This window comes from Camellia sinensis, chromosome 8 (genome assembly GCF_055761805.1).
Source record: "Camellia sinensis isolate YWXY chromosome 8, ASM5576180v1, whole genome shotgun sequence".
Taxonomy (NCBI): domain Eukaryota; kingdom Viridiplantae; phylum Streptophyta; class Magnoliopsida; order Ericales; family Theaceae; genus Camellia; species Camellia sinensis.
In genome coordinates this window covers 179127706-179140168 of record NC_138968.1, presented here as the reverse complement: position 1 = coordinate 179140168, position 12463 = coordinate 179127706, and the positions used below count along the sequence as shown (strand labels likewise).

General features: G+C 36.4%; 2 protein-coding genes across 4 annotated transcripts; both read right to left on the bottom strand.

Moving 5' to 3' along the window:
* Window positions 1-1426: 1426 nt before the first annotated feature.
* Window positions 1427-4417, bottom strand: LOC114316526 (uncharacterized). The gene has a single exon (XM_028263181.2). It carries the CDS (start codon window positions 4415-4417, stop codon window positions 1658-1660), a length of 2760 nt encoding a protein of 919 aa, XP_028118982.2. The 3' UTR covers window positions 1427-1657.
* Window positions 4418-5614: 1197 nt separating this feature from the next.
* LOC114316527 (putative ubiquitin-conjugating enzyme E2 24) lies at window positions 5615-12135 on the bottom strand. Of its 3 annotated transcripts, none has more exons than XM_028263182.2 (8): window positions 11888-12135; window positions 11677-11785; window positions 9379-9474; window positions 7986-9182; window positions 7521-7578; window positions 7106-7245; window positions 6704-7015; window positions 5615-6082 (listed from the first exon to the last, which is right to left on the bottom strand). In XM_028263182.2, the coding sequence occupies exons 1-8, from the start codon at window positions 11917-11919 to the stop codon at window positions 5756-5758; spliced, it is 2271 nt and encodes a 756-aa protein (XP_028118983.1). In that variant the 5' UTR covers window positions 11920-12135; the 3' UTR covers window positions 5615-5755. The 3 variants fall into 3 exon arrangements, with proteins under 3 accessions (XP_028118983.1, XP_028118984.1, XP_028118985.1); XM_028263183.2 differs by having other exon boundaries at window positions 11861-12114; XM_028263184.2 differs by lacking the exon at window positions 11677-11785 and having other exon boundaries at window positions 11888-12031.
* Window positions 12136-12463: the final 328 nt, after the last annotated feature.

Sequence of the window (12463 nt, the reverse complement as noted above, 5' to 3'; positions counted from 1 at the left end):
GGATACGGTGGTGGTGGATGTCGCTGATGTTGATGATGGAACGAATGTTGATGATGTTCATCATGGCCCTAATGTTTGATCATGGCCCTGATTTTCGATGATGGATGGCCCTTTTCTGTAATTTCACATTAATAAATTACCAACGTTGCCCAGCAGTTATACTACACACGCCTACAATGTATATGCCCTCAATGGACAATTCCCTTACAATGGGACTGTTCAGTTCATAAGAAAACATTTGGGACTAAACAGTATATAAGTTATTAATTTGGGATTTATTGGTACATGCCCCTATAAATAAATGTTATTTTTTTAATAAAAGTAGGGGTTTGTGAAATATCTTTTTTTATTTAAAAAAAATGAGGGTTATCGGTGAGAATTTATTTGTCATCTATAATTACCTTCAAATCAAATGAGAATACCATTCTAAATTTTCTTCTTACCTTTTTTTTATACATATACTTTTATTTTGTAGAAATTTAATTTTATTATATTTAAATATTTTATTGTAATTTTTAAATTTAAAATAATTCTTGAAAAATCATATTTTAATTATTTTATGTCATTATAAAATATAATTTTTTTAATAAAAGTGTATTCGCTTTTGTTCATTAATATTAAATTTTTAATTAATCTTATTTATTATTAAAAAAATAAATTAGTAAATAATTTTATATATTTATATACAATTTTGTTTCAATTTTTCAGGTATTTGGTGTCTCTATCCAAATCTATTCAAATTTATTCGAATTTTTGAATTTTACATAGGTTCTGATCGAATTAAAAATTATGCCGCACAATCTTGAAAAATTTACGAGCCTAACTTGAGTTGCTTGGATTCAACTCGCCCAAATTTACAACTTTTACAAGGTAGTTGAAAGTTATATTATTGAAGTTGTGACAAATTAAAAATTGATACTTAAATTGTGATAAAATTATAAAGGGTAATTAAAAATACACCCCCTGAGATTTGCTTAAAGTGTAGATTGCCCTTGTGATTTGAAAAATTACAAATACCACCTTATCAAAATTTTGAATTTAACAGAATTAACTTAAAAAATGAAATTTATAATTGCTCTCCTATACAATAATAAAATTACTTAAATTATTAATTGAAACATATTTCTAACATCATTAAAAACTGTTAATTGACTTGGTGATTTATTAATAAAATAAATGATTTGTTATGAAATTAGAAATTTCAAATAGTGAAATGTAATTTCCAGAATCACAAGGGTGATTCATATTTTAATCAAATCTCAGGATTATATTTATAAACCCAATTATAAAACTTAAATTGTAAGTTTCAATTTTTTTTTTCTCATAAATCTAACTATTTATATTATTTTATATAAATATATTTTATTAATTTTTTCGTACCCCGTGCATAGCACCGGTTTCACTAGTTTATATGATGGAAAAGAGATGAAAACAAGAAAGATGAGAATTATCATATCTCCATTGTGCAGACCAAAACCCACAAACGTAAGACAGACCAGTGGCACCTACGAACACACACACACAGACTAAAGCTTACTGCAAGTGGAAAGACTATGCAGTTTTTTCTTGTTCAAGAAGACACAAAATACAACTTAGAACAACTTGTAAAGCAACAGAAAATCTTACAAGCTTTATTTCCATTTTAGCACTTGACTCACTACTGCTCACTGGTCACTATAGGCACCTTTTCATATCCCTCTGCCTCTCTAAATCTCCTGGGAAGAATACATCGGCCTCCAAATCGCTGCTGCAAGAAAATGATGGCTGCGAACAACACTCCCCCGCAAGGAATTATGACATCCCAAGAAGTGGAATAGAAATCTGCGCTAGGATTCGCGTAGAAGTATGAACCATCTAAATGGCGCCGAGCATAGTTTTGAGCCCTGTAAAGATCGTACGCGTGTGGCAGCAATCGAACAAAGGTGGTTCCAATGTAGAAGGAATGAGAAAGAGGACTTTCCTTTGAAAATCTGATTGTGTTGAGGAGAATTTGAGGGAAAAGAAACCCATCAAGGACTAAACCACCATATGATCTCAAAGCCCCCCAAAGAGAGTGCCGTTGGTGAAGAGAAGAAGAAATTATTGCATTGCTGTGATTGTTCTTCCCCAAATTCATGAGCCAAGCAATTAATAACCCAATAATGTATAATGGTAGAGACACAAACAGAGTCTTTTTTTCAGCAATCCACAGGCTCTTATGGTTTTCGTCACCCAAACGTGCTGTCCACACCAGTTGGAGAAGCCGGAATTGAAGCAAGAAAGCCACCATTGTAACCACTCTCACAATCACCTCGTTCACTTCGACCCACCCACCGTTGCCAAGAAACACGTTCTGGCGATTGCGAATTCCAAAGAACATAGCTTCATAGTTGAGCACAAGAGGGATCATGTGCCCCAAAGTGAGGATCATAAACATGACAAGGGATGTGAGAGGAAGCACATCAGGGTTTTTTTTCACATGAAAGAGTTGTAATCCCACAAACACACATGCCAGTGTGTTGGAGATCAAAACCATGGTGATCTCCAAGTCCATTCGCCACACAGATTTCTTAGCTTCCCCAGTGTAGAAAGCAATTGAAGACATGCTTAAATGCTTGAAGAAAAGAGGGTCAGTTTTTTTTCGTGTGCTTTCGATGCTTCCCTTGATAGTCCCTCCTCTCTTTGCATTTACAGGTGGGAATTGGAATTTCAAAAGCAGCTCACAGTCCTTAGAATCGTTTGGACCAACATTTCTACAGCCCACCATACAAAGCTGCCCTGTTTCATCATCATAGATTCCTTCAGCAGAAATACCAACTCCACGTTTGGGAATGAAAGATAAATTACTTGAAGGAATCCCATGTGTGGAAGAAGGTAACCTTGCAATGCTGATAATGTAGCTGATATTCAATGCGCCGATAAAACTTTTGTTTGCCTCGACTTCAGATTTGTCATACCTTGAATATGAGAGAGATTGATCATAACGCTGATCACCAACAAAGATGGGGACTGCATAACCCCAAGCAAGTTTCCGCATGGAATCTTTAACCGACATGTCAAACCTCAAATCGTAAGAATTCCCCTTTGGGTACCTCTCCCACGTCCTCTTCTTCGCAGGCTGCTTCTTTACCAAGCATGACTTTCTTACTCTGTCAGTTTCAGTGTACTCATATCTCAAACCCATAGATCTTGAAACACCCCCAATCATCCTATTCTCATAGCTTCCAAATTTGATCCTGTTGAAGTACCCTGACTCATTGGCAGTCTTGTTAGTCCAAATTTGACCATTAATGATTGTTCTGTCTCTGATTGTCCAGAAAGCAGCGTGCCTCAAGCTCAACCTGAGCGAACAATCACCAACGCGAGCATTTGCCAAAGAATTGGTAGAATTCAAGATCCGGCAAGCAACCATACAAAGCTGGTTCTTGTTCCCATCCCACGATCCTTCTCCAACAAACGTTATCGTGGGATCAAAAGGTTGGGAATACCCAATATAGCTATTGTTCCCAAATCCTATGGAGAATCGCACCTTGCGTTCTTTCTCAGAACACTGCATCGTGCTCAGGGACATCAGGCGAGGCAGATACTCAATACCAGGGCCAAGAGGAGTACAATTTTTCCATGAAACGCACTCATTGGGATATTCCAACATGAAGTCATTGATTGGTCGCCATAGCATTGAACAGAAATGTCCTGATTGGATACCAATCGATTGGTTCTGTGGAAAATCAATCCCACCAAGACACCCCTTATCAACTTCCTCGGAAACCAATGTGTAAACGTAGTTACTAGAAGGAACAAATGCCAAGATTGAAATTGGTTCGAAGTAATTCAGACTGGTTGGAGAGCTCAAGCTCTCCAATATCCCGGTAACCAAACTAGTAACAATAGTCGAATTCATTGCATAATTAAGCTTAAGAACCGCGTCAAGATTGAGAGGATTACCTTTCTCAGAGTTCCAAGAAGCCGAGCCAACCATACATAGCTTTCTAGAGCTCCGTGACCAGAACCCATCTAATGAAAACTTCAATGGACTTGACCGATGATAGTAAGGCTGGCCATGGGTTGAATTGGGAGGAAGATAATAGTATGCACTCGAGCGACTGAAGATCAAGTAGGCTCGAATCTTGTAAACACCAGTTGTGTTGGTTTTGAAGATGTTTTGGCTTGGGTGGAATGAGACTTGTTTTGGGGAGTTGACAGAGAATTGGGATGAGAAGTTGCCAATAATTCTTTCACCGCCGGTGTAGTGACCGTTTAGGATTCGGAAGAGAGGGAATATGGAAGTGTCAGGTGGAACAGTTGGGGTTGATACAGGGACAAGTGAAGAGCAGTGATCAGAGTACGAGACAGAGATTGAAGAACAGACTGAGGTTGCAGATAAAATGGTGATCAAGAGATAGATCATAAGCCATGCTTTCTTCATTGCCACAACCATTGACTTTCTTGATGAACAAGACACAAGAGTATCAGTGTGTCAAGTCTTGAACTTATGAATCTATGATGATCATAAGCAAATACAGTTCATATGTATGTGTATATATACATATGATCGATTTTTGTGACGTAAATGCCAAAGAAGATATCAGAAACTTCCTTCCAAAACGTAAATGAAACGGCGAAGAAAATAAAGAAGAGAAAATTGTCAACCGAATTAGATTTTTCTCATTATTTTTTACTAGAGTGAAGTGAACACTGTTTATAGTGACATTTGTTATTTAATTTTGTATTTGTCAACTTAAAACAAAGTACTACGATTCTAATTCTTAGAATATATGTAGATTAAACTATAGACAAATAGAAGAAGGACAAACAAAAGGCTACAGGTTTGCCCTTTGCTTTTTCCGTTGTGATTTTAAAAGAAGAAACAATAACAAAGAACAAAAATGAGAGTAAACTTGAAACAATTCTTAAGCATTTAGGCTCTTTAGAGCATGAATGTGGATAGAAATTTGAAAATGAAAAGCAAAAAAATATTCTAGATATAATTATATTTTATTCGCATTTCACCTACTTTTTTCGTTTCTTTTTCTAAATCCCTACCCAAATGTTGCTTTTCTATGTTCTTATAGAACTCACAATCCCAAAATTAGAAGTAACATTTATGATACCAAAAGATTTTCATACTGTTACATTAATGTGACCCTCATCAAAAATATGAATAATTGTACAACTAATGAAATTTCCAATAGAGATGTTAAAATTGTGTATTAGTATATGCCAATTTGTAATAATAATAATAATAATAAACTCAACTTTGAGAATTAAGCTTTGTTAGCTTAGTGAATGTGTTCAGAAAAAATAAGACCCACTTTAATATATTTTATAGGAAAAAAACTGAAAAATAAAAAAGAAAAAAAACTTAAGCGTGTCAGCCCCTAAGTATTGACACAACTAAAATTATGACCCTAACATTTAACGAACACACCTAATCACATCAAAATCATACACTAAAAATGTGCTAGCATAACCGGCAATAGTTGTTATATGAATTACCAAATTAAGCATTTGTATAAGCAAATCTAAACGATAAGCAATATTGTAGAGTAAGAGCTCTATAACATCTTACCAACAAACTAACTTAACAGAGTTTTTAAAATAAAAATAAAATAAAATAAAAAACTATAAACCACCATTGATATCAACACCTATATACATTACCCCAATACAAAAACAAACATTTCAAATTCCTTAATTCAAGTCTAAACTGCCAGATCAAAACTCAAAACTATTTCACATTAATGTTCAACATGCAGAATGCAAAAGGTGAGATGTCTCAAAATTGCATATTCATTGCATTAAAAAGATTTAAAGCCATGGGGGGCACGGGTGATGATACTAGACTGCTTCCCTTCTCGACAAGGGAAAGGAACTTCTCACAGTCCTTTGCCCCAATTTGTGAAAAAGCTTGCACAAGCACAGTTATATAGCCAGCCAGAGCAACCTTGAAATATTGTGAGCAGCTCCTGTCCCCTGCATCGACATCCTGAACCCCTCCTTTAACAAGACACCCCACTTGAGCGCCATCCATATACGCACTACATGCCACCAAAATATCTTGAGCACGCTTGTAGAAATGTCCAATGACAAAATCCTCGAAATCCTGCAGCCAAAAACAGTTTGAATGAAAAATCCATACGCTATGCCTAAACCTATCTACACATATGCACATTTGTGTAGTTGAATCATGCAGTTTACTGTTATTCCAGCAATTATATAACCAACAGCAAGTGTATCAATCAACTCAAATAAAAGCAAACATATAATGCCCAACTCCCTTGCCATGTCATTGTGGGTGAATAGTGGGTGTCTAGCATTTCTCTAAATGGAGAATCAGCCACTTAGGATTTACTTTCTGGTTTTGCATAACAAAAGGTAATCCAAATTCATAGTTCTTGATATTCATTTTTATTTCCCAGTGAGTTCTTGAGATGGCATCTGTTCAGATGAACTTTCTTTCTATAAACTTATTCTCTCAAAAGTTCTCACATTGTAGGTGTTGGCAAACTGTTAATAATTATACTAGATACAACATGCGTTTATTCTAATGATAGACAAAGGTTTCATTTAATGATAAAAACCATTTTCTCTAGCAATCTTCAGAAACAAATATTTCAAGCATGGTTACAACATTGTATGTGGGGGATGAAATTCTAATTTAACCAATCGTTGAACGCAAATGGCTCAAACTACTTGCAATAAAAAGGCACAGCAGGAGTCTTACCTTTGGTGGCCTCCTCATGGTGTACACCATTGTTCTCAGAGACAGGATAAATGTATTTTCATTGTATCGCTGGGAGTTCTCCTCTCCATTTACTGACCCACCCATTATTTCATAACCAGGCTCATTGAAGTAAGGCTTTTCATTCAAAATTAGCGCCTGTATAGAAACCAGAACTTGTAGCATGGTTGAAACACCAGGGATCCACTTTTCACTTTGGTGACCACTCCAGGTGTTAAGAAGGCTCAGGCATACTTTTCCACAGTTATACAAATTTGGATTGATTCGAAGACCACCAGAATGGTAGTGCACATGCTGACACAAGTAGTTCCCTAGTTGTTAGGACTGAAATCTACAAGAAAGTATGCAACTCTAAGACATGCACAATCTACAAAGCTTACTTACCGGTGGGACATTTGGATAACCACTAGGAAATAAAACATCAAAGAAGAAGAGACCATCATGGTAGGGAGTCCCCTCAGCTCCTACAATTACAGCCCTCAAAAGGTCCATTCTTGACTCATAAACCCGGACAAATATTTTATCTGTTCAAGTGATAGAAAAACAAACAGAAAGTGAGAGATGTTTGAATCTATAATCACCACTGAAAAGTTAAAATCATATGAATAGCAACAATAGACAGCAGCGTAAAAAGTGAGGCAGGGGGGTGGCATCAGTAATAGTAAAACCCAGGCCATATGCAACTCTAATTTCTTATATATTTGACTCCCAAAACACAACAATAAGGGTTCAATCATAAAGAATGGCCCCAAAACCAGGTGAAGCAATTGATTACTGCAAATACCAATCATAAACTTGCCTGGCAAATCTTTCTCCAGGATCTTCCACTCCTCCTGTATTTTCTTTGCCCAAGATCGCTGTCAAAATAAGGTAAACAACAATGTAAGGAAAGGAAATCACCCAATGTGGTCCCTCTTAATCAAGGGTGCCAAAGGGGTCAGACTAGAGGGATGGATGACTAGCCTTTGGCATTATTTACACAAACTAGAAGTTGCGGCACACGTGATTCGTGTGCAGAAATAGAAGATGGTGGTAACCATTTATGAGATGTGGGCCTTGTTTAGTCAATTATTTTAGGAGTAGGTATAACATGCTTACCCCAATTTCATAGGAGAAGAACAAATGCTAGTGAACAATTGTGTGGGCAATTTGGGAAAACCAAAAAAGCGTGGCGGAACTTCAAGTGCTCACACCAACTGGGGCACTCACATTAGCATAGATCAAGAAAAGAAATGAAGGGATGCATCTTTTAGAATGTACATACCTGCATCACTGAATAACCTGTGCTAGAAAAGTGATGGTCCGAATGATCTTGAACAACATCAAATTGCTTAAAAAGTTGAAACTTCGTCAGAATATCATTTTCATTCCCAGGCTTTTTTATCGTAGATGTTGATCCAAATATGTCAGTTGAACTTCCAGCAGCAGTTGCACTCTTTTGACTGTCAGCATGCTCCTGGACCCAGGGGGTGTATGACTCTTTCTCAGAAAAGAGATGTACACCATCAGATGAAATATAGAAACCATCACTGGCAAAAGATGGATTGTTGATAAATACAGGAGAACCCTGCCACCCAGACATAGATGCATCTACTCCAGAAGGAAGATTCATTGTGTCCATTGCTGGAAACCCTGAATCAGTTTGACTACCAATACCAACTGGCTTCTCATGGCAGTTGTGAAAATAAAAATTTTTAGAAGATGGGTCCATTCCAGAAGAGAGCTTCATAGTCCACGGATGGTTATCTGAGGTATAATTAGTTGTACTACCAGAAACAGCAGGCTTCTTTTCAATATGGGAAAATTCTGGTATGCTGCTAAATTTAAATTCAGTTGGATGATATGTAGCACCGTTTTCTGCTTGTAAGTTCAAATCAATTGAACTAGTTGAAGCAGCCGACTTCATATTCTGAGAAGATTCTGGAAAGGGCCAAGACGAAGACAGATCAAACTTGTAAGAGTGACTCAGAGCATCCATGTGGGCTTGCAAGGTTGAACTCAGAGCATCCATGTGGGTTTGCAAGGTTGAACTCAGAGTGTCCATGTGGGTTTGCAAACTTGAAATGTTCATGAAAGTTGAATTTTCTCCATTTTGCACGAGTTGCAACCCCCAAGGATGAGACGAGTCTGTCTCAGGGGCCTCAAATTGGTTTGAAAAACTTGATTGGTTTGAACTAATTACAGTAGCTGGATTCTTTTTATTCTGAGCAGGATCAGAAAACGAAGGAATAAAAGCCTCAACTGCGGGAGGAACATTTGCGGCATCAAAATGGGCTTGCAGAAATTCATGATACATATCCATATAGGAGTCATCAATATAAGAAAAATCATTATTGAAACGTTCTAGATCAAAAGAATCATGCAGTCCTGGGACAGGGCACCCCTTAGAAAACTGAACTCCATCTACTAATTCAGGCATTTCTGAATTACCATGACCATACGGAAAAATGACCAAAGCTTCCTAAAAAAAGAGGGAAAAGGTATTACTAAGCACATTTACTGTATAATAACTAAAAAACAAAGAACAGTTAAAAAAATAAAAACAACAAACAACTACAGCTCAGAGAGCAACCAATGATTAGCGAGGAGTTTAGGGCATTTAATTGTATACAGAAAACTTTATTATCCAAAGGAACTGCCAATAACATTTTAATTACCTTCCCGTTGTTATGTGTGTCAATGTTCTCATCGAGGAGCATCACATCTCCAGAATCCTCATCCACGTCAATATCAATTACTTCATGGAGAATAACCTACAAAAAATCAGTTTCCTCATCAATTACTATTGGTAAGAGAAACAAACTTTCAAAACACAAACAGGCATTAACTCAGGCACGTGTAAACAACGACACAAATCCAGATGAAAAGTTGATGTGGGCAGTGACCCCAGGGAAAAATGGTAAGCATTGATATGGCAAGGAACCACCGGTGGTAGAGGAGGTGAGAGCTCGGACAACCCTGGTAGGAGAGAGGATTGCAGTGGAGAAAGAACTTCTAAACTTCGCCAGAGAGGGTGATGGCTTTTTTTGTTGTCTTGCATGCATGAAGGAGGTCCCCTTTACATTGGGGAGTTGAACCATGGGGCCAACTCAGCCAAGGATTAGTGTGCCATGCTACGGGACAAGTGGCTTAACCCCTCAGTTTGACAATCTAGAGTTTTTCCAACTACCCACTATGCCCATGATTAATCGTTGAAGGTCATATCATGGGAATGCAATTGGTAGGTAAGTTGAGCCTTAGGGCTAGGGGTGGAGAGAGGGGGTGGCCAGCAGAATTTGGAGAACTTTTTGTATATATATGAGCGTCTTTGAGTTGGTATACATCTTCCTTTTGTGACTCAATGCCATGTGAAAGAAAAGAAAGAGAATGTGATATCGAGACACCCAAAACTAAGGTTAATTAAGGTTGATGTTCACCAAGTTGGACGTGATGTTTACCTGCCAGCTTTGGTTTTCAATTTGCAAAATTAATTTGTTTTCTATTTTGGTTTGTAAAATTAAGGCAATGAGTCTCTTGCTTACACTGATCCCTCCTTGTTTTCATATTAGCACCCTAACTATGGCAACTAGTCACATTCTACTTTAAGATATACTAAAACTTTTTCCATTGATGAGCACAGGTCAGTTGCTTCATAGAGCTTTTAGCTAAATCATTGAAAAAGACAGTTGCAATGAATATAATACTAAAATTTGAGTTACTTGATTCTCATAATTGAGTTCTTAGTTATCCAATAAATTTGGGAGTGTTCCTCGGAAGTTGTGATTACTAGTTACTTTTTTTCTCTTTGGTTGAATAACAGCAATAACCTTGATTTTTTTTTAAGTCTTTTTTATATTACATGATTCCTTACGTTTGTGGCCATAATTGAAATTACAAGCAGATAATAGATATATCCCTAAATCCCAAATGATATTACCAATACATAAAGACATGCATTCATACTTTCGTCTTGTGTGTGTATAACTGCATATCTATGTAATGCACTTTGCAAAACCAAAAAAAAAAATCAAAATCAAAATCAAAATGTAATTAATATGGCTCTTTCCAACAAAATAGGGCATTTATGAAATCACCTTTCGTAGTATAAATTTTTCCACCTGAATTAATGAAAAATTAAAAACTGCCTCTGCCCTGTTGGGGGCTGCATCACGGCCCTACAGAATTTACGTATGATGCATCTTTGGTGTGTCAAATGTCTTGGTCAACCCTACATGACCACGTCATTCCCTATCAACTGGATTTTACCATTTCATTTCCCAAAATAAAGTGCCTCATCAAACACCACATCCTACTAATGTTGTACTTGAATCATAGATTTGGATAGGAATTTGTGCTTGAAACATAGATTTTGGTAGGGATTTAGAAGAGAGCGGGAAAAGGTGTGTGAAATGCAAATGAAATATAGTTTTATTTCATTCACATTTCACTTATCTTTTCCATTTCCTTTTCCATTTTCAAATCTCTCCCCAAATCCCCAATTCATTAACATTAACCAAACACAGCCTAAAGGTCATTATATTTTTTAAAAGAATGAAAAGAAAAAAAGAAAAAAACTACCTTCAAAACCCAAACATTCCAAATAAATCACACACCAATAATAACAATCTACCAAATGTCAATGACGGAACAACAAGCATCAAACGAGACACAATTATCTGTTACTGTAAAGACTAATTCCGGGCATTGAACCAAATTTGGTCCAAATTTGATTCTATCAGATACACAAACAACAAATCCACAGGAAGATCAAGATCTAACCAATACAAGAACCTTAGCTACAACTAAAATGGAAAAAATTCAAACCCAATTCTACTCATCAGTAACGGCTCAAATGTAATCAGATTAATCACATTCTCAACACCATTAAAGAATAAGAAAAAAATTAAAAATAAACTCACTCCATGCAATCAATCAAACGTACGTATATCAAACATTAAACATAAACTCTTATTTACCCCATTTTGATCAACCGATTGGGATGTCGAACTAAAAAACACCGGCTGAGAGATTTCAACGACGTTGGGGTCCATATACGATGAACTAGTCCCAACGAACACCCTTTCCCTGCACCGATTCCCGATCAAAATCGCATATACACACATATATATAGATATAGATATAAATATGACAAAGACATACATAGAGAGAGAGAGGACAGAGAGTCACTTGTAACTGGCGATCGGCGGCCAAGACTCCATGAAAGAGGTCGGAGAGTGAAACCTAGGGCTGTGGTTTCAGAGAAGCGGACCAATTCGGAGACGCTCTGTTTGCGTCTGCAACCTCAACTCTTCTCTAGTGTGTCGTTGGTGCGTTTTCATGTCAGTAAAGACCCCTATATATAATATTTCCTTTTTCTCATTTCGCGCCTAGTTATGAGTAGATAGGATAGACTCTTTTTTCTTTTCTCTTCATACTCCTATCATCAAATTATTATTACTTTTATTATTTAATTTTACTTTTTTTAAATAAAAAAATGTTTGGTAAATATGTATTAATTGAGGTTGTTTGGTTCTTCTTTGATGAACATTTAAAAAATTGTTTGGAATATACTATTTTGAAAATCAGTTGATCGAATTAGTTAAACGGTTGTTTAGAGTACGTTGTTTTGAAAATTAGTTGATTGCGTTAGTTAAACGGTTATTCAGAATATTGTATTTTGAGAATTTAATTGATCACGTCAGTTAAACAGTTATTCGATATGCATTGTTTTGAAAATTTAATTGATTAGATGAGTTAAACGGT